General features: G+C 50.8%; 1 protein-coding gene across 2 annotated transcripts in view; it reads left to right on the top strand.

The window, feature by feature from the left end:
- Positions 1–22,782, top strand: part of LOC112889295 (RNA polymerase I termination factor-like) — a 28,232-nt gene that overhangs the window by 2,057 nt on the left and 3,393 nt on the right. The window contains exons 1-4 of one of the 2 annotated variants that reach the window (XM_025955854.1): positions 6,621–6,821; positions 7,435–8,333; positions 21,720–21,804; positions 22,073–22,184. In XM_025955854.1, coding sequence (XP_025811639.1) covers positions 7,446–8,333; positions 21,720–21,804; positions 22,073–22,184 — 1,085 coding nt within the window. In that variant the 5' untranslated portion in view covers positions 6,621–6,821; positions 7,435–7,445. Of the gene's footprint in view, positions 1–6,620; positions 6,822–7,434; positions 8,334–21,719; positions 21,805–22,072; positions 22,185–22,782 lie in introns of those variants that run through there. The other variant, XM_025955853.1, reaches the window with a different exon arrangement.

Raw genomic sequence — 22,782 nt, forward strand, 5'->3', positions numbered from 1 at the left:
TAAAACAAGATCTAATATGACTATATTATACATTTTTTATTTTCTTAAAAAATTTCAACATTTGACATACACTCTTTCGACATTTGAATATGCATCTTCACTAGTTGAATATACGGTCTCCACATTTTCTTATAAAACGGTTAAACTAGCTAATTTGTTAGAAATGTTAAACTAAGTTTGTATAAATGTTGGATCTAATCCTTATAAATTTTGATTATATTAAATTAATATATTAAACGTATAGATCACAAAATCTATAACAAGAATAATGGATATTAACACAGCAAGAAGGAAAAAAAAGCAAAAGAAAGCATACTTGCCACCTGGTGCATTGGCTAGCAGGTGGATGTCCTCCTCTGGAATTTTTTTAAAAAAAGGATAAAAAATTAAATTTTAAAAAGGGGTACCATATTGAAAAATTTCGAAAAAATAGGTGCCTCCCGCCCGATCAACGGGCGGGAGGCGACCTCTCGCCCATCCAACGGGCGGGAGGTCCGAGAATTCTTCCCAGGCCCCTCCTGAGGGCCTCCTCGCGAATAAAAAAATTTCTTATTCGTGAAGAGGTCCCTGAGGCATCCCGCCCGCCCAATAGGCTGCATGCATCCCGCCCATCCAACGGGTGGAAAGTTGCCATTTTCTCAATTTATTATTTTCTGTTTGAATTCTTGTTTTACATACTATTTTAAATTTATACTTTTTTCAAATACAATATTTATTCACCATACTCTTTTGTATGCATATAAAATTTTAATGCAATTTTACGAAGAAGATTATTGTATCTAAAATTCGTATGAAGATGGTTAAATGATAACGTTTTGCAACGTAAAATCCAAATATTACGATAGGACGATACATCAACCCATTAAAAATAAAATAGTATCATACAAAAACAGTTTAAATATAAAAAGTCCACCGAATCAGGAGTATCTACCCCGCCTGTCCCGGACCTCGCGCTCTCTTCGTCCTCCCCCCTAGTCCTAGGCCGTCGGCGTATGTGGTCCTTCGAGTATGTGAATGCATCTGGAGCACGGTGAGGACGAGGCGGAGGAGGTGCTAGCGTGAACGGGTCATCCTGGGACTGTGCATCTGGAGCGTCATACGTCTGGGAGGGACCAATGATGTCAGGCCCGGCGCCGCCGCCCACCAACTCCGACCAAGTGACGGAGCCGCCCTCCCAGTCATCCCAGTCCGGCACACCGAATTGACCACCTTGTGCAGAAGCTCCCATCGACCATGCATGCTGAGTATAGCCCTGAGAGTACGGAGCAGCTGGCGTCGAACCCGACGGGAGAGACGTTCCTAGAGCATAAGCGCCAAACGTCTGAAGCTCCATTCTTGGAGGAGGAGGTCCCATTGCCATCGAGTGCATAACTATAAAAACAAACGGAATTAGTCATGTAAATCAAAATTGATCAAAATGGCAATTATAAAGGACTTACAGCTGGAACTAGCGGCAGTACCGCTGGACGCTGCGTGCGGTGCTGCAGAGGTCGATGGGCCAGCTGTGTACACGTGGATGGACGCATGAGATGAACTGGAGGCCCCCACGTCGTCTCTGCCGTGACACATCAGTGCACGTAACGCTCGCGTCAAGTTGTCTTGAATCTTACGAAAGCTGTCTTTGTACTGTGCGTCCGGTACACGTACTCCACGTTCAAGCAACGTGATCTGAGATGTAGCTTCGACCTCCGCGCAGTTGTAATGGGAAGTCCGGTAATATTGTTATCGATCTTTTATAAAAAAGATTAATAATTCAAGTTGCGAAAGACGTACCGCGCCACGCTGCGCCTGATCACGGTATGAGGGATACGTGTCCGAGATGGTCGGCTGGTGCTGATGCTCCGCGTCATCAATACGTGAAAGAGTGACGTACGGACGCGTGCGAGGGAGGTACCAGCGGAGGTATGCGCCGTAAGACGCCTCCGTGTGTGGCTGCGGCAAGCACTGCCGATCCCTAGCTCCACCCAGGTACCTGGCCCGGCTCAGCATCCGCAATCGCGTGCGTGTACTGGATGAGAACCTTGTCCACATAATTGCCGCTAGAGTTGCAGAAAAGAGTCCAGTCGAACAACCACAATAGATATGCCTCCAGGCAGCGCGACATCTCGTACTGCCCAGCCAGAGGGTGGAGATCCTGAGCCTGAAATATATTTGTTCAATGCTTAGAGGTAGTCACATATGATTCAATTAAATTAATTAAAAAGTAATTGTACTTACCCTAAATTGTATTACCCAACTCTTGGCGGGGCCGGGCGCGTCTGGTACGTTCACAAAAAGTGGCGGGTTCACTGGAACAAACCGCTCCTGAAGCTCCGCCCTCCAGGTAGATGGCACGGCAACCGGGCCAATAGCTTCACCCGCAATGGGAAGCCCGAGCACGTACGACACGTCCTGCAACGCGGGGGCTATCTCTCCGCATGGCAAGTGGAACGTGTGCGTCTCCGGACGCCACCTGTCTCGCCAACGCCGCAAGTAGAGAGCGGTCCAGCTGCATCCGCTTCTTGGCGCCACCGTCTTGCCCGTCGCCGGCCTGAAGCATACGTGGGAGTGGCAGCAAACTAGCCTCACGTAACCTGTATATTTTGCATTGTGGTTACAATTGTCGTAAAAGCTATACATTAGTTGCATAAAAAAAATACAAAGTATCACCTGTCAAGCCAGCGGTCGTCCAGATGCAACAACTCCTTTGCTACACGAGGGCGCAACTCATGAAGCTGCTGCCCCTCCACCGCTGCCAGGTATGACCTGTGCCATTCGTCGATGTTCACGTCAAGAAGCTCCGGTGTCTGCGCCATATCTGCATGAAAAATATAAGTACCCTAAGATATATTTCTACAAATAATTGAAAATACTAAAAACTATTCAAACTACCCTAAGAAATATTCCTAAAAACTATTGAAAATACTAAAAACTATTCAAAATATAACTATCCTAAGAAATATATCTAAAAACTATTGAAATTACTAAAAACTATTCAAAATATAACTACCCTAAGAAATATATCTAAAAACTATTGAAATTACTAAAAGCTATTCAAAATAACTACCCTAAGAAATATATCTAAAAACTATTGAAAATACTAAAAACTATTTAAAATAGAACTACCCTAACAAATATTTCTAAAAGCTATTGAAAATACTGAAAACTATTCAAAATATAACTACCCTAACAAATATTCCTAAAAACAATTGATAATTATACGACTAGAACGGGAATATACCTCCAAACCGACGTGTGAACAGGCTTCGCCGCTTCCTCTCCTCTCTTTCTTTTTTGTTAATTTTTGCTGAATAATATGAGAATTAGGGGTGGGTGGGGGCTTAAATAGTGGGGGGGGACGTCCCGCCCGTTGGGAGGGCGGGATGCCCCTCCGGGGAACCTCCCGCCCGTTGGGAGGGCGGGATGACCCTCGGGAGACCTCCAGCCTGTTGGAAGGGCGGGATGCCGCGTCAGGGGTCTCTTCGCGAATAAGAAAAGTTTTCTTTTATGAAGAGACCCTCGGGAGGGGCCTGGGAAATATTTTTCTACCGCCCGCCCGTTGGATGGGCGGGAGGTCTCCCGCCCCACGCCTCCCGCCCGTTGATTGGACGGGAGGCACCCATTTTTCGAATTTTTCCAAACCGGCACCCCTTTTTCGAATTTATTTTTTTAACCCTTTTTTTAAAAAAACTCTCCTCCTCTGCGCGCTGTCGCGTGATGGTTTAATTGGGCCGTGGCGCAGTATTCTGATTTCTGACGGACTGTGTTGGGCTGTGCGACACCGGTGCTTGCTAGCGCACGGAGGATATATAGGACCTCCACTGAATTCTGATCCTTACATAGCTTTTTTCCAAAAGAAAAGGTACTCGGAGATGTCATAAGGATTATTTAAGGAAAATTGAAAGAAAAATAATGCGTCTGATTATTTAATTTCATCCGCTTGTTGGGCCAACTTTACAACGGGTGTGTTAGTTAGGTCCCCAAACTCTTAAAATGCATTTGGATTTCTAAAATGTGTAAAGGGGTCCATCATAGTTCTTAGATCCCAAACGTGCAAGCTGACGTGGAGTGCCATGTTGGCGAACATATACAAAATAACCCCTCCATTGTCTTCTATTTTTTAGTCTACTTATCCTCTCCCGAAAGCCTCTCTCTCGCTCATCCTCTCCCTTTCGACGCCGACCTCTCCTCCTCCTCCTCCTCCGTCGTGCCTCTGATGCCCTTGTGCCAGTGCCCACTTCTGTCCCCTCAGCGCCGCCCCCAACCGCCACGCTCCTCTACCAGCAGCACTGCCACCACCAACGCCACCTTGCTGCGAAGGCCTCAACGGCGGCTCCCGCCATTGCCGGCTGGGGGGCTATGCCGGCCTCCATCCCCTATCTAGCCGAGGGCGGCAGGTTCACCGGGGCAAGGTTGGCAGGGGGCCTCCTCTCGGGATCCCCCTCCTGCCCCTCTCTGGAGTGGCAGCCCAACCACAAACGAGAAGAAGCAGGCGGCCCAATTTGTAGAAGCTAGAAAGCAGCACCCTGATGTTATTTTATTCCTTCGCGTAGTTCCTCGAGCTCGAACTAGAACAACTGCATATCAAAATCTGGCCAACTTCAGGCATCTCCCTCCAATTCCTCGCATCCATAGCACCTCCATCTTGTTAGCTTCCACCTTTACCGACCTATCCCTTCGCCGGGGATTTCAAATCTTGCGGCCACCATTGCCCTTATTGCTCGGAGCTTCGTCCTCACCGCCGACCTCCACTTTCCCAGCCTCATTCTTCCCAACAAACTAGCAAAATCGGTCGTTGGTGAGCTCCTAAAGCTCGTGCTCTCGCGTTTTCTCCGCGCTTGCCTCCGTATCGGCCGGAACGTGGACGAGCCGCCATGGTCAGGCTGCCCTGGCATCATCGGTCATCACCGATGGTGCTCTGTCCAGGTCTCACTACACCACCTTGTCCCAGAGGTGCACCTCAGGTCTCACTACACCACCTTGTCCCAGAGGTGCACCTCATGTTGCTGGTGCCCTTCATCGTGTCCTCGTCGGCGTTCCCAAGCTCGTCGCCCTCCACGGCGCGGGAGGAGGAGTGGCAGCTGTGGCGATCTCGTGAGCAATGGGGAGCAGTCAACGGCCACCTACTCATGGCCGCGGACTTGGCAGCCGAGTGCTAGGCCTTAGCGCGGGACACATTGGAGGGTGGAGGCGTGCGGGATCCTGTATGGGGCCCACGCTGCGGCTAATGGGCGGGTACATGGCGGCGTATTGTAGGCGCCGCGCGCATGCTGCTGTCGCGCACAGGGCAGCCCGGGATCGGGTGGCCGTCAAAGAGGTTGGAGCAATAGGTGAAGGGGCGCGCCAAGCAACTAGGAGAGGGAGGGAGGGGAGGAGTGGCCTGAAAAGTAAAATATGATAAAAATTGGGGATCTTTTTTTATAGATTCACCAATGTAACATGCCACGTTAGTATCAGATGCTTGCGCGGCACGTGTGGAACCTGCTATAGATTTTTTACACAGTTTGGAGATCTAAATATACATTATGAGAGTTTGAGGACCTAACTGATCCAGCTATACAAAGCTATTCAAGTTTGGGGACAACTTGCGCGTTTACTAGCTCTGGGCTGTTCTCATCCGGGGCAACTTGCGCCTGATTTGTGTCCAACGCCATCAATGGACACGGACACATATCTGAACATTTTTTTGACACGGCCCAGCCCACATGCGGTCCAAAAAATGTGCCAAAGCAACGTGTCCAACGCCAAAGCAATTTTGTGCTGGTGTTCGGAAGGGTCCCGCCCAAGGCCCAAAGCCCCAAAGCATAAACCCCACAACCAGGCGTCGCTCCCTGGCCGCCGCCGCGCCGCCCTGATAATGACTGTGTTTGGTTTTGAGTCGTGTACGCTGCTGCTTCTGCTGTGAAAAAGTAGAAACCAAACCAAACAATATATTTCGTATCCGCTTTTCTCACCGCACCTTGCTTCCACAGCTGAAAATCGCGAAGCAGCCGGCCACATGTTATGTTTTTGCTGCGTTAGGAGCGATCGGAAGTCGCTAAAATTAGCCGCTACCACTCGTTACACGCGTACCGATTCGTTTCTTTTTCGTAATCCCCTTCGTTCTTTTCCCCTTCTCCACCCCGACGTCGCCACTTTTCCCCTTCTCCACCCCGACGCCACCACTGCCCCCGGTGCTGCCCCTTCCCCGGCGGCGCCGCCCTCCCCCCCGCGCAGCCCCGCCCCATGCGCCGCCCTCTCCCCCGCGCGGCCCCGCCCCCGGCGCCACTCCGTCGGATGCGACGCCGTCATCTCCTCTCCCAGTCGCTCCGCTCACTCCGCCGCTGCCTCCTCTCCCAATCGCCCACACCGCCGGCCGCGCCTCCTATCCCAATACCCCACACCGCCGGCCGCGCCTCCTCCGATCAAGCCGCTCGTCTCCTCCTGCCCTCAACCCCTCCAACCTCCTCATTCACAGCATATCCCTTCCGCCGCGGCCGGACGAAGGCACTCGCGAGGGGGTTGGGGGAGTGCGGGCGGCGTCACATCCGCCGATTCGGCTAGGGCAGCCCGCGACCGTCCAGGCGGCTGCAGCTGCGGCTGCAGAGCTAAGAGCAGGCAGCGAGCGGCCACTCGAGGTATGCCGCTCGTCTTCCTAAGTTACTCCTCCTTGCTTGTGATTTGTCATTTTTGTGTGAATAAGTAGATTACGGTCCGGTCCAAGGATCGACAAGCCCCCACGCACAGCACGCTCGCACGCGGACGCACGCACGCAGGCGCCGCCCTCACGAGCGCCGCCGCTCGCCGTCGCCGGCGACGAGCCGCCACCCGCTGGCAAGGAGGAGGGCCGGATGCAATCTCCGGTGAGTTTCCCGTTCTTGTCATCCTCTGGATTGATTTCTTCCTTCCGTTTCTTTTCTTCTATAATTTCCTCCCCGATTCACGTATCTGTCTTTCTGATCTAGTGACCTGTTCTTGGCTTCTTGCTTTCTTCTGTAGATGGCTACATCGAGCAGTGCTACTGCTACTGCTACTGCTGGTGCTGGTGCTAGCGCAAGTGCTAGTGGTAGTGTAGGATATGCAGCCACGATTGATATAAAATTCAAATGGATAAACTCATTGAACATGACGATTTGGTCTTTGTGCACTGAAATCTGAGACATATGTCAAGAAAAACAGATGCATACAAGATAGGAGAGACAAGAATGTGGGATGTGGGAGGAGATTCTTTTGACCTATTTCTTATTGTTGTGAACTTTGCTATGCATTGTTTTTATTTATTTTTTAAAAAATTCTGAAACGTATCCACATATTGGAGGTTTTTGGGAAAAAAATGCCTTATCCGCGTATCTGTATCAGCCTCGATACTGATACGCGTTTCCGTATCCATGTAACTTAGATTGTAATAGTAGATAGTGGACTTGCATGACCTCACTGAATACTAATATCGGTCCATTTCTTGAATTTTTGGGCCAGCATCAATAGGCATGGAAAGGGGTTCTGCTGCAGAGTACAGTGAGGTAAAGGCTGTGATAGGCAGCAACGAGGAGAAAAAAGGCCAGAGGAGCAAGAAAGACAAGGGGCAGAGAAAGAGGAAGAAAGACAAGGCCAAGGGTCATGGAGGCGATGGCGATAGATCAATTGAATCTGATGACAAGAATCATAGTGTTGAGATGGAGCATGCTGAAGTGTCAGCCAAGATGGCTGAAAAACCGTGCTCGGAGCATGCAGAGGTCATTATGAGCAAAAGGGATGCGAAGAAAGACAGGAAGAAAAAGAAGAGAAATAAGGAGGTTGATACTATCAGCCAGAAGCAGATACCTGATGCTAATGATGGAAGTGTTGGGTCAGAGTATGTAGAAATGAACAAAGGAGGAGAACATGATAGTACATCAAAGAAGGGCAAACGGAAGCACCGGGATGGTGAGACATCTTGTGATCAAATTGTTTCAGGGGGTGATAAGAAGAGGAAACGGAAGGAACCTTCAGTTACCTTGGAAGAGGGCAATGATGTTTATGTGTCAAAGATGGGGCAAAACACAGAGGGCAAGAAAAAGAGGAGAAAGGAGAGAGATAATATTGCTGTAGACCTAAGTCAGAATACACCAGCTGGAGATGGCAAGAATTGCAACGAAGAGAAAAAAACGAGTAAGGATGACAATGATGGTGGCAAAAGCAGAAAAGTTAACATGGCACGTCGAAAGGACAAGGGTAAACGAGTGAGCTTCACTGATGATGTGGAGGTGTTTAATATAGATGGTGGTTGTGCTGATGAAGAGGGTGATGGGAGTGGTGATTCTGGACTGGTGCATGGCAAACGGTTTACCCCTGAGGAAGATGCGAAACTAATGAAAGCCATCGAAAAATATGCAGAGGTATCTTCTCTTGCTTTATAGTCTGCATTGTTTGTTTCATAGGTCATGCGTGTTTCTGGATAGTGCTTTTGCTTGCTAATCAGTGTATGATCATGTATTAGGCTATTAGCATACTTAATTGACTGAAAACTATGATGTAGACATGGAAGTATGAGACAGCGCTTACTATTGTTTGTTACTCAGTGGCGTTGTTCTTTAACTTACATAGATGGATTCTGACAATTCTTTGTCCAAGTCAACCTATTTACTATGAGACTACTGTCAATTATTTGTTGAAATGTTAAACATATTCATGAAGTGAACTTTTCGTGTTGCACTTATATTTGTGTGTACTATTTTGTATAAGAAACTTCAACTCACCATTCAACATTCAGGAAATCCAGCTTTTGTTATGCATATATATCTCCTTTAATTTTTGTGTTACCTTCCATGGGGGAGTTTGGGACCTGTACCTTTTAGGTAATTTGTGTTCCATATTTGGATAGTAGCCTTTGTTGCTGAAGCGTCCCCCCATCAGGGAAGACTTAAAAGTGTTGCTTTATCAGTCCCAAGAGGCTGATAACACTTTTATTACATCAGATGGTACATCACCGTACAACTCTACGCGGTAATGGGCAGTGAAGCGCCACTATCGCGAGGATTACAACTAGAACCCACACTACTACACTAGCTACGAAAAGAGAATCCTCAGAGTCTTGCGCCATGCGGAATCCAACGGTGGCCTCAACCACAGGCAAGACTGGGTGCAGGACGAAACCCTACTCGTTGTCTTCGGGGACGTAGTCTGGGTCTTCCACTGTAAAAGTAAGAAAGGGGTGAGTACAAACGTACTCAGTAGGTCCAATCACACCCACGGAGGGGGGTATAACAGAGTTAAATGCACAGGATAATCCAAGGATAGTGTTAGGGTTTATTTGCGGAAAACTCGGTTGCATGCAATGGTTCGTTTAAAATATTTTCAAAACAAGCTTTCAAGTACCAAAGAGCATACAAGGTTGATCCACGCAGGATTCAAGTTTTAAACTGCTACCGGACTCCCCGTCCGCCGTAGCACACGGCACAACTGCCGGACACTTTCCCAAACCACTCACACCAGCTCAACCATTCCCAGAGAGAAACACTAGTTATGTGACCACACCGTAACCTGCCCAATACCGTGGGCACGGCTATTCGAATAGATTTTTAACTCTGCAGAGGTGTGCAACTTTACCCACAGGTGGGGTACCACAGCACGAACACCTTAGTGCCGGTGCAGATCCCATCAAAGCCATTACCCACCTTAGCTAAGCCTGACTAGCCACCACGGGATCCATCAAGGGGTCATTCGACCTCTCTTCGAGGTTTAACCGGGGCATAAGTCACACAGAGCTTATCCCTTCTCCTTGATCACCCGTTGCTCTCAGCTCTCCTGATGGCTATCAGACTAACTAGTGGGGTTAGGCCAAGCCGTTGCCCATACAACGGTCAAGTGGTTTGCACGACAGGAAGCTAGGTGAGACGACACATCAACTCGGTCCTTAGGGGTGACAAGATGGATATCTCCCTTCCACGCTCAACCACACAGGTACGAGCACACCAACGGCAATTCACACAGAAATGCCATCCATCCCGTCCGACTCGTTTCTCAAATCCACATTTTACCCTTTCCCACACACACGCATTTTCTTTATAAAATCAAGTGGTCAAGGTAGGGTTGTCACAACAAGGGTGGCTATCCTACCATGGTTACGGCACGCAAAACCATGCAATTTTATAAAACAGGCCATCGGGTTGTGTTTATAAAAACTAGGATAAAAACATGCATCAAAGGGCGGAATTGAACTTGCCATCGTCAAACCCTTGCGGGAGGTCCTGATCGAAGCACTGTCCCTCGGGTTCGGGGTCGCAGAACTGGTCCTCGGTTGCTTGGTCGCAGTCGGGAACTCCTTCGTTCACTCCGTGTCCTATGACGCAAACAAACAGACATACAATCAAGCGATAGAACTAAAAGCTTTTATCGTTGGGCTTGAATCGGAAATAATTTAGTTACGGAGTTAGGGGTGATATCTTTGGGTGGTTTCTTAATGGCATGGCTAAAACTATACTAGAAAGGGCGTGGTAAAGTTTCGGGTCAATCGGAGGTCGTTTCGCGCATAAAATGACGCGCCAAAGAGGGTTTTAGGGCTTAAACGGGGGTCCGGGGACTTGTTCGTAATTATCTAAAGGGGGGTAAGGGCTTATTTGCTAATCCTAGAAATACTTAGGGCACGCTAAAGGGTGTCGGTTTTGTTTATGTAATGGAGGATTTATTTTTGAAATAGCGGAAAGAACGGGGTCTCGTTTGCAAAAGAGAGTAAGCAAGGGGTTTCTTTGGGATAAAACAGGGAAAGGGGAGGGGGCTATGGGCAAAATGCCCTTCTCCTTCCTCTCCCCCGTGCAAAACAGAGGAGGGGAGGCAGGGCGCCGGCGGCGGGCGGCGCCGGCCGGCCAGGGCCCAAGAGTGGCCCGGGGTAGGGGGAAAAGGGGCAGGGGAGCAAGGGGAACTGATCCCCGGCCTCACCTCGGGCCGGGGTGGAGCGAGGGAGCGCGCCCACGGGAGCGGAGGCGGCGGCTCACGGCGGCTCGGCGCGGCGGCGGTGGAGGCTAGGAGAGGAGGGGCCAGGTGTGCGGCGGCGGTTGTGGGGGGCTGGGGGTGCCCCTCGGCCCTACTTATAGGAGGCCGAGGTGGTGGAGGCCGGGGCGCGGTAGAGACCGGGGCGGAGCGCCATTAATGGCGCTTCGGCCCTTCGTGCGTGTCGCGTTGTGGCGTACGGCGAGGACGGTGTCAATCACGTGGGGGAGGGAAGGACCGGCGCTGTGCGTACAGGGGCGGCGCGGGCGGAGAGGCCGGGGCGGCAGTGGCGGGCGGCAGGCGACGCGGCGGGCGGCGCGACGTCGCGGCCGTCCTGACGACGAGCGGCGCGGCACGCGGGGCACGCGGGCACGCGGGGTGGGCGCGCGCGCGCAGCACGGCCGGGGCAGCGCGGGCGGCTTGGCCGGCGCTCGGGCGTGCGCGGCAGTGGCAGGCGGCGCGGCGTCGCGGGCGCGCGTGCGTGCCGGGGCAGAGCGCGAGCGGCGGCTGGCGCGGCGCGGCACGCGGCCACGCGCGGCGCGTGCGCAGGAGGGGAGGGGCCGCGGCTTGGGGCCAAGCAGGAGGGGCCGGCGTGGCAGAGCGGCGCTCGGAAGCAGGGGAGAGGAGGAGGGAGGAGAGGGGAAAAAGGAAAAAGGAGAAAGGAGGGGAGAGAGGAAAGAAGAGAGAGAAAAAAAAAGAACAAGGAAAGAGAAAAGAAATAGAAGGGAGAGAGAAAAAGAGAAGAGGGAGAAAAAGGGGGGGGGGGGCGTCGGCGCCGGTCGCGGCGGCGACCGCGGCCGGTCGGCCACGCGCGCGCAGGATTCGCGCGCCGCGCGAGAAAGGACTTGCGCCGGCGCTAATTGCGGAAAGCGGTCGTGCGGTCATCGTGACGCGGTGGCGAGGGTTGAGGCGGTGCGTGTGACGGCGTGCGTGTGGCAGAGAGGGTCAGGGTTTTACGATGAATCGGTTTTTAGTCGGAACCTTTAACGCGTAGCTTAGGCTTGAAATTTTCGGGACGTTATAAACCGACCCCACTTAAATGAATCTCGTCCTCGAGATTCGGCTGGCTTTTGAACAGATGGAGGAACTCCTTCTTTAGGGCCTCTTCGCGTTCCCATGTCGCTTCTTCTACTCCATGTCTGCTCCATTGAACTCTGCAGATCCGTACTTCGGAGTTTCTTGTCCTCCTAGTGACAGTGTCCAGAATCTTGATCGGTATTTCCTGGTATCGCAGATCCGGCTGTAGATCTATTGTTTCCGCAGGCACATGTTCTCCCTCGGGTACTCTTAAACATCTCCTTAATTGCGAGACATGAAATACTGGGTGTATAACTGACATTTCTTCCGGTAACTCCAGTCGGTATGCCACTGCTCCGACCCTCTTCAGAACTCGATACGGTCCAATGTATCGAGGGGCCAATTTTCCTTGCACTTGAAACCTTCATGTTCCTCGAATGGGTGAGACCTTGAGATAAACAAAATCTCCCGGATTGAAACTTATTTCCCGCCTCTTCTTGTCTGCGTAGTTCTTCTGTCGGGATTGAGCCGCTTTCAGCTTTTCGCGGATCTCCGCTACTTTTTCTTCTGCTTCCTTTATAAGTGCGGGCCCCACTAGTGCACGTTCTCCAACTTCCGACCACATCAAGGGAGTTTTGCACTTTCTCCCATAGAGGGCCTCAAATGGCGACATGCCCAAGCTGGCTTGGTAACTATTGTTGTACGAGAATTCTGCATAAGGCAGACTCTGCTCCCAGTCATTCCCGTAGGTCAGGACACATGCTCTCAACATATCTTCCACAATCTGATTCACCCTTTCGGTTTGACCATCCGTCTGTGGGTGATATGCGGAGCTAAAATCTAACTTGGTGCCCATGGCTTGATGCAAGCTCCTCCAAAACCTAGAGGTGAATTGGGTTCCTCTATCTGAGACAATTCGGCTAGGTACTCCATGTAACTTTACTATGTTTTCTACATAAAGCTTTGCCAGCTTTTCTCCACCATAAGTGGTTCGTACAGGTATAAAATGAGCCGATTTAGTGAGTCGATCCACTATTACCCATATGGAATCGTGTCCCTTCAGTGTTCGGGGTAAACCCACTACGAAGTCCATCCCTATCTCATCCCATTTCCAAACCGGGATAGGCAAGGGTTGCAATAATCCGGCTGGTTTCTGATGTTCGGCCTTAATCCTTTGACAAGTATCACAATGTGCTACAAATCGTGCAATATCTGCTTTCATTCCATTCCACCAATATTTTTGCCTTATGTCCATATACATTTTGGTGGATCCGGGGTGGATGGAGTAGGCCGAGTTATGGGCTTCGTCCATAATTATCTGCTTGAAGTCTCCATCCCGGGGCACACAAATCCTATCCTCGTACCATAATGTCCCCTTATCGTCTACTCTGAAACCCGGCGCTTTGTTTTCTCCGGTTTGTTTGCAGATCTTCACTAACTCTTGATCCGATCGTTGGGCCTCTCTAATTCCATCTTCTAGTGTCGATTGGATGTTTAGCACTTGGCTGGAACCTCGAGGAACAATGTGCACATTTAATCGTGCCATTTCCTCGCATAGATGGTCATCCTTAGGTCCATAGGATTTCCGGCTTAAGGCGTCGGCCACCACATTTGCCTTTCCGGGGTGGTAATGGATCTCTAAATTGTAGTCCTTAACCAACTCCAACCATCTCCTCTGCCTTAGGTTCAAATCCGGTTGGGTGAAGATATATTTCAAACTCTTATGGTCGGTGTAAATCTCACACTTATTTCCAATCAAATAATGTCTCCAATCTTAAGGGCATGCACTACGGCTGCTAATTCCAAATCATGGGTCGGATAATTCTGCTCATGAGTCCTGAGTTGGCGGGAAGCATATGCAATGACTTTTCCGTCTTGCATCAGTACACACCCTAATCCTTGTCGGGATGCGTCACAATAAATGACAAAGTCCCGATGAATGTCCGGTAGGGTCAACACTGGGGTGGTTGTCAATCTTTGCTTCAATTCTTGAAAACTTCTTTCACAATTTTCCGTCCAGACGAACTTCTTCTCCTTCTTAAGAAGTTCCGTCATGGGTCGGGCTATCTTAGAGAATCCCTCAATAAATCTCCGATAGTATCCGGCTAATCCAAGGAAACTCCTGATTTCACTAACATTGGTCGGTTGCTGCCAATTGGACACGGCTTCGACCTTCTCTGGGTCCACTGCTACGCCTTCCGCGGTCAGAATGTGACCAAGGAAAGCTACTTTCTCCAGCCAGAATTCACATTTGCTAAATTTAGCATATAGTTTATGCTTCCTTAGCTTTTCCAACACTACCCGCAGATGTTGCTCATGTTCCTGAACACTCTTGGAGTAGATAAGTATGTCGTCAATAAAGACTACGACAAACTTATCTAGCTCGTCCATGAATACCTTATTCATGAGGTTCATAAAATAGGCGGGGGCATTGGTTAGTCCGAAGGACATTACGGTGAACTCAAACTGCCCGTAGCGGGTGACAAAAGCCGTCTTAGGAATGTCACTTTCCTTAATCTTGAGCTGAAAATATCCTGACCTTAGATCGATCTTGGAAAAGTACTTGGCTCCTTTTAGCTGATCGAAAAGGTCATCAATCCTGGGGAGGGGGTACTTATTCTTAATGGTAACCTCATTCAGTGCCCGGTAATCTACACACAATCTCATACTACCATCTTTCTTCTTGACAAACAGCACTGGGGCTCCCCACGGTGACGAGCTCGGTCTAATGAAGCCAATTCATTGCAGTTCCTCTAGTTGCTTCTTTAATTCTGTTAACTCCGAGGCCGCCATCCTATAGGGTCTCTTGGCTATAGGGGATGTTCCGGGGATAAGGTCTATGACGAACTCTATATCCCTATCTGGCGGCATACCGGGAAGCTCTTCGGGGAACACATCTGGGTATTCGCTTACTACCAGGACTCCTTCTAAGAGCTTGGCCTCCATGCTAAACATCATTGGGTCAAGCTTACTATCCCGGGTATGGCAGATCACTTGTATTCCTTCGGGGTTTGTTAGGTGTACCACTTTGTCAGTGCAGCCTATGAGACCATTGTGTCGGCTTAACCAATCCATCCCAAGGATCACGTCTATTCCCCCAGGCTTAAGTACTACCAAATCTGCTAGAAAGTCTACCCCACTTAAATTGATCTTTACCCGTGGACAACCTAATTGACAATTGATGTCGCCTCCAGGCGTCCGGGTTAATAGGGGTGTTTTTAGTAGTATTGTAGGTATTTTGTGTTTCTCCACATAGCTCGAGGATATAAACGAGTGTGATGCTCCAGAATCAAATAATACTGTCGCCAGAGCCGAGTTGACTAGGTACTCACCGAGCACTACGCCTTGGGCCTCTTGAGCCTCCTGCGCGTCGATGTGATTGACGCGGGCTCGTCCAAACGATTGCTGCTTCACCTGCTGGCTGTTGTCGTTGTTGCGGACGGGCACTCGGTTGGCACCGGTCAGGGCTGGTCTGGGCCCATTTACCGTGTTGGAGAAGGCCGACGTTGCCGGCTTATTCTTGGCGTAGGGGCAATTGGCGATGAAGTGCCCCGTCTCACGGCAGTTGAAACAGGCCCTAACATTGTTGTTGTCGGAGGCGGCCAGGCTTGTGTTGCTCTGCGGGGCCCTCATGGTATTCTAACTCTTAGGCTGTGCTTCATGGGCTCGTGATCCTGTCACTTGGGACTGAGTCCTATACTGCATTGGGGCCTGGGATCTTGGTGCAGTATAGTTGGAGTTCCTCGGCTTTTGGAAGCGGTCCTGTTGGCGGGCCTTACTTTCCAGGAATTTGCGTTTATTATCCTTTCTTTCTTCAGCTTTGGCCCTTTCTGTGAGGATAGCCTTGTTCATCAGGGTGTTGAAGTCCGGATAGATCTGGGGAGTAAGCAAGGTCCGGAGTTCTGGGCTTAACCCCTTCTTGAACATATCTTGCTTCTTATCGTCGTCGTTCACTTCTTCCGGCGCGTACCGGGCCAATTCTATGAACCGGTGGGTGTATTCTTCCACCGACATGCTTCCTTGTTGTAGTGCGCGGAATTCATCCGCCTTGCGCTTCATGGTGGCAGAAGGAATGTGATAGCGGCGGAACTCTCTTACGAATTCTCCCCAGGTGATGGTAGAGGCATCTTCGGCTGCGGCACAATAGTTTTCCCACCACGATAATGCTGTTCCGGTGAGCTGGTGGGCTGCTAGAAGGACTTTGTCCCGGTCCTGGCATTCGAATGGTTCGAGCTTCCTCTGAATTACTCGCAACCAGTCGTCAGCATCCAACGGGTTGCAGGATCCGGCGAAGGTAGGTGGCTTGGTCCTTAGAAAGGCCGTCAGCTTGTCGTTCATATTCTGCCCTCGTGGCTGCCGGTTAATGAGGGCATTCGCCAGAGTCTCCAGTATGAGGGTCTGGTTATGGATGATCTGCGCCAGGTCTCCGAGGGGTGGAGGTGGTGGTAGTTGTTCTCCTTCTTGACTTCCCCCTCGGTTCTGGCTTACTTCTTGTTCTCCTTGGGGAAGACCTTGTTCAACGGGATGTGCTCCGACACTAGCGGCTACGGGGTTCCGGCCACGGGAGGCCCTCGCGACGTTCCGGGGGGTCACCTGTTGATTGGGTAAATCGGAGTTACGATTTTGTGATATTTTAAGTTGTTTAATTCGCATATATAAGGCAGAATCTACCTTCTGCCGGTACTCATATAAACAATCAGCAGACAACAAACCAGCACACACATCACAAACAACAAGCACAAACCATTTTATTACTGCAAGGGGGGGTACAATCTTGGGGGTACGACTAGGTCTCGTGCTACTCGGCCAAGGTCTTGTCTAAGGGCACGTCTTAAGCTGGGGGGTGCATCACTGGGACGGCGTCGGTTATTCTATTCGCGAGGCATGCCTTCTTCCGGGGCGGAAAGGGTGAGAGGTTCTCGCTCGCCGTCTTCTGGGTCCCCATCGGTCAGGGGTTGCATTGCAGCATCCCCTTCGTCGGCGGCAGCAGAACTTCCAGGGTTTTCGGGTGGGGCTCGTGTGCTCCCAAAGAGTGATCCCCACCCTATGACGGGCGTTCCGAGTAAAACATGGTCTTCTCCAATTGCCGGGACCGGTGTTCCACTTTGGGTCCAATCTTGCATACGCCGGTCTCGGGCCTGTCGGAGGCTCTCTTGGGCGACTGCTTCGCTACTGACCGCGGCTGCGACTCTCGCCTCGGCGTGGGCGGCTCGGATCTGCTGTATCCTCACTGCGAGCTCTGCTTGCTCGGCTCGATGGGTCTGCCCCCTTAGAAGGTTGGCTTGCTCATCAAAGAGTTGATCCAGGGCGGCTAGGTAAGTAGCCACTTGGTACAGGGGCCTTCTTCGTGGCGACGTCGTTCCAGGTTTCTCATGCATGCTTCCCAGACTGGGGTTCTGATGGCCGGCGGGAAGAACTTCGCTGGTGTGGGGGCGAGGTGTTCTTCAAAAATCCGGCACAAATAACGGAGTGCTTTTCTGATGGCCAAGGGGTAGGTGTCCTGGTGTCTAAACCCCGTGGCGGTCGCTCGCCAAGGTTGAATGTCGGGGTAGCGGTTGCTCCTGGCGATGACCAGGATCACCCTGCAGCGGAGGGTACCATGGTGCTCGTACTCTTGGCTGTAGTACCTTGGGCGTTCTGCAATGCCAAGGTTCTCCAGGGTGTTGATTAAGAGGCCGGGAAAACCAGGTGCAGCTTGGCAATCGCCCTGGGTCCATCCTTCCTCAGCCATCTGAAACAGAAACAGGGTAAACAACCTGGTACAGGTGCAAAAGGGAGTAGATGATATTTATTATTACAACAAGGGTGGTACAATTTTCATAGATACGTGGTCATTAGGGTAGGGTTTTAGCTAGGGGTGCTAATCCTATCATGGGGATTCTTCCTCGGTCCTGATAGAGGCTTTTTTTATTGGAAGGAACCGATCCATCTCGTTTTCGGTCTGAGTACCCTTATCCCAATGGGTTTCCATGGGTTCTTCTTCTTCTTCCTCTATCCATCCACCTATTCCGTTGCGGTTCTCGTATTCTTGCATCTGGGCTTGGAGGGCGGCTAAGGAATACTCGGCGTTTGCGGCTCTTGTCCGTTGTTCCTCCAGCTCCTGGGTTATCTTTTCAATCCCACGAATTAACTGCCTCAGTTGTGCCGCCTGTTCGCGGTAGAGGGCATCCAAGCCAGTAAGGTAGATGGATAGGTGGGAAACCGTATCTTCGAGGTCTTCTTCTTCTCGTCCAAGGCCCCTCATTCGGGCAATCCAAGTGCGTCCTCGTCCCTCAGCGGGTGGGAAAAACCCCATAGGAGTCCGCTGAAGGTGGTGCTTGTAGAGCACACGCAGCCGTCGCAGGGCTTTACGGGCGGCCTTTCGATAGGTGTCGGGGAAGCGAAAGCCAGTGGTGGAGATGAACCAAGGGTCCACATCAGGGTAGCGGGTGCTTTTCTCCACAAAAACCATCATGTCGCACCGAAGGGTGCCTCCGGCGATGTACTCACGGTAGGCATACTCCGGTGGTTCCATAATCCCAACGCGTTCCAGGCTGAGCAATAGTAACTTGGGGAGGCCGGGCTCTGCGTGGCAGATTCCGTTAACCCATCCATTGCCAGCCATCTGGAATAAGGCAAAGACCAGTGGTGAGTGTTTGTGCAGAAAATGTCTAAATCGGGACAAGTTCTACGGCCTGAAAAGGGGTCTCGCTCCTAGAGTCACGTCCTACGGCCAGCCTACGGCTCTGATACCACCTGAAGCGTCCCCCCATCAGGGAAGACTTAAAAGTGTTGCTTTATCAGTCCCAGGAGGCTGATAACACTTTTATTATATCAGATGGTACATCACCGTACAACTCTACGTGGTAATGGGCAGTGAAGCGCCACTATCGCGAGGATTACAACTAGAACCCACACTACTACACTAGCTACGAAAAGAGAATCCTCAGAGTCTTGCGCCATGCGAAATCCAACGGTGGCCTCAACCACAGGCAAGACTGGGTGCAGGACGAAACCCTACTCGTTGTCTTCGGGGACGTAGTCTGGGTCTTCCACTGTAAAAGTAAGAAAGGGGTGAGTACAAACGTACTCAGCAGGTCCAATCACACCCACGGAGGGGGGGGGGGTATAACAGAGTTAAATGCACAGGATAATCCAAGGATAGTGTTAGGGTTTATTTGCGGAAAACTCGGTTGCATGCAATGGTTCGTTTAAAACATTTTCAAAACAAGCTTTCAAGTACCAAAGAGCATACAAGGTTGATCCACGCAGGATCCAAGTTTTAAACTGCTACCGGACTCCCCGTCCGCCGTAGCACACGGCACAACTGCCGGACACTTTCCCAAACCACTCACACCAGCTCAACCATTCCCAGAGAGAAACACTAGTTATGTGACCACACCGTAACCTGCCCAATACCGTGGGCACGGCTATTCGAATAGATTTTTAACTCTGCAGAGGTGTGCAACTTTACCCACAGGTGGGGTACCACAGCACGAACACCTTAGTGCCGGTGCAGATCCCATCAAAGCCATTACCCACCTTAGCTAAGCCTGACTAGCCACCACGGGATCCATCAAGGGGTCATTCGACCTCTCTTCGAGGTTTAACCGGGGCATAAGTCACACAGAGCTTATCCCTTCTCCTTGATCACCCGTTGCTCTCAGCTCTCCTGATGGCTATCAGACTAACTAGTGGGGTTAGGCCAAGCCGTTGCCCATACAACGGTCAAGTGGTTTGCACGACAGGAAGCTAGGTGAGACGACACATCAACTCGGTCCTTAGGGGTGACAAGATGGATATCTCACTTCCACGGTCAACCACACAGGTACGAGCACACCAACGGCAATTCACACAGAAATGCCATCCATCCCGTCCGACTCGTTTCTCAAATCCACATTTTACCCTTTCCCACACACACGCATTTTCTTTATAAAATCAGGTGGTCAAGGTAGGGTTGTCACAACAAGGGTGGCTATCCTACCATGGTTACGACACGCAAAACCATGCAATTTTATAAAACAGGCCATCGGGTTGTGTTTATAAAAATTAGGACAAAAACATGCATCAAAGGGCGGAATTGAACTTGCCATCATCAAACCCTTGCGGGAGGTCCTGATCGAAGCACTGTCCCTCGGGTTCGGGGTCGCAGAACTGGTCCTCGGTTGCTTGGTCGCAGTCGGGAACTCCTTCGTTCACTCCGTGTCCTACGACGCAAACAAACAGACATACAATCAAGCGATAGAACTAAAAGCTTTTATCGTTGGGCTTGAATCGGAAATAATTTAGTTACGGAGTTAGGGGTGATATCTTTGGGTGGTTTCTTAATGGCATGGCTAAAACTATACTAGAAAGGGCGTGGTAAAGTTTCGGGTCAATCGGAGGTCGTTTCGCGCATAAAATGACGCGCCAAAGAGGGTTTTAGGGCTTAAACGGGGGTCCGGGGACTTGTTCATAATTATCTAAAGGGGGGGTAAGGGCTTATTTGCTAATCCTAGAAATACTTAGGGCACGCTAAAGGGTGTCGGTTTTGTTTATGTAATGGAGGATTTATTTTTGAAATAGCGGAAAGAACGGGGTCTCGTTTGCAAAAGAGAGTAAGCAAGGGGTTTCTTTGGGATAAAACAGGGAAAGGGGAGGGGGCTATGGGCAAAATGCCCTTCTCCTTCCTCTCCCCCGTGCAAAACAGAGGAGGGGAGGCAGGGCGCCGGCGGCGGGCGGCGCCGGCCGGCCAGGGCCCAAGAGTGGCCCGGGGTAGGGGGAAAAGGGCCAGGGGAGCAAGGGGAACTGATCCCCGGCCTCACCTTGGGCTGGGGTGGAGCGAGGGAGCGCGCCCACGGGAGCGGAGGCGGTGGCTCACGGCGGCTCGGCGCGGCGGCGGTGGAGGCTAGGAGAGGAGGGGCCAGGTGTGCGGCGGCGGTTGTGGGGGCTGGGGGTGCCCCTCGGCCCTACTTATAGGCGGCCGAGGTGGTGGAGGCCGGGGCGCGGTAGAGACCGGGGCGGAGCGCCATTAATGGCGCTTCGGCCCTTCGTGCGTGTCGCGTTGTGGCGTGCGGCGAGGACGGTGTCAATCACGTGGGGGAGGGAAGGACCGGCGCTGTGCGTACAGGGGCGGCGCGGGTGGAGAGGCCGGGGCGGCAGTGGCGGGCGGCAGGCGACGCGGCGGGCGGCGCGACGTCGCGGCCGTCCTGACGACGAGCGGCGCGGCGGTCGGCGCGGCACGCGGGGCACGCGGGCACGCGGGGTGGGCGCGCGCGCGCAGCACGGCCGGGGCAGCGCGGGCGGCTTGGCCGGCGCTCGGGCGTGCGCGGCAGAGGCAGGCGGCGCGGCGTCGCAGGCGCGCGTGCGTGCCGGGGCAGAGCGCGAGCGGCGGCTGGCGCGGCGCGTGCGCAGGAGGGGAGGGGCCGCGGCTTGGGGCCAAGCAGGAGGGGCCGGCGTGGCAGAGCGGCGCTCGGAAGCAGGGGAGAGGAGGAGGGAGGAGAGGGGAAAAAAGGAAAAAGGAGAAAGCGGTCGTGCGGTCATCGTGACGCGGTGGCGTGGGTTGAGGCGGTGCACGTGACGGCGTGCGTGTGGCAGAGAGGGTCAGGGTTTTACGATGAATCGGTTTTTAGTCGGAACGTTTAACGCATAGCTTAGGCTTGAAATTTTCGGGACGTTACAGTTGCATGTGTTAATTATTTTGGATCTTGATGTTATATCATTATTCCTACTTTCTTCTATTTATCAAATAAATAAATGAGTGACTTCACATGCTCAGCATGGTCCAAACTTCAATTCTGTTAATTTCTTTCTTGGTATAGATGAAGCAATTGGGAGAGAAAGGGTTAGAGATGATTTGGGCTAGCATGAAATATCCAGAGCTCAGGGGTTGTTGGGCTGAAATAGGTAAGCCAAAAACATCTAGTGCTATCTCTTTTACATTCCCTCTTATGTTGTCTTTCCTTTTTATGATCACATCAGTTACACATGTAAATCTGCAACTGGTTAGGTTCATATTCTTTGACTGCAAACTTCGTTCTCACAGAATATGTAATTTGCATATACTTTGGGAAATCAGCTAGTGAATAATGTAACATTGCTTGAATCTCGTTAGTCAAAGTGTACGTTTTCCTGATCTGGGTAGCAGATGGCTTATTAATGACTTATGTTGCAGCAACATCATTACCTCATCGACCACAAATGGCCGTATACAAACGAGCACGAATTTTACTTTATAGGAGTGCCGAACGTAAATGGACTCAAGAGGAGTACGAGATAGTTCGACGGTACCATCAAAATTCTCCTTCTGAGATCAGATGAACTTTATTTTATTTTGTCCATTTTCATGCTAGCATTATTTATTTGATGTTGAGAAAGATTGATATTATTCTCCAATGTGGTTTGCCTGAGTTTCTATATCTTTGTGTGTTAGCTGTAGAACTCAACCAAAAAGTCAGACTGCATGAATGTTAGTCCTTAATTCTATCCTTATTCTTTACTATTCAAAATTGTGCTAAGAGATGATGAGATAACTACTAGCATCACTGCATTTTTGAAGTCAAATTAACTACAATGGCATATTGGCATGTATGGTAATACACTACATATCTCTGTGACTTCCCTATCTATAGCCTTGAGTTATTACTTTGGTAATTTCTGTATAACATTAGTAATTTGCTTTGAGAAGTTGAGTTTTCTTTGTAACTGATGCTTTTACTTGGATATGCTATTTTATCTCTCGGTACCATTGTCATGTACATCCTGCGTAATATAGACCCTAGCTGTTGCACACCTCCTTACCCCAGTATACTTTTTTGGTATTTTATCTTGAGAAGTAATGCTAGGCAGCCTAGGCTACTCCAATGTATAGTATCATGCGCATTA

The sequence above is a fragment of the Panicum hallii genome, chromosome 4, assembly GCF_002211085.1.
Source record: "Panicum hallii strain FIL2 chromosome 4, PHallii_v3.1, whole genome shotgun sequence".
Taxonomy (NCBI): Eukaryota; Viridiplantae; Streptophyta; class Magnoliopsida; order Poales; family Poaceae; genus Panicum; species Panicum hallii.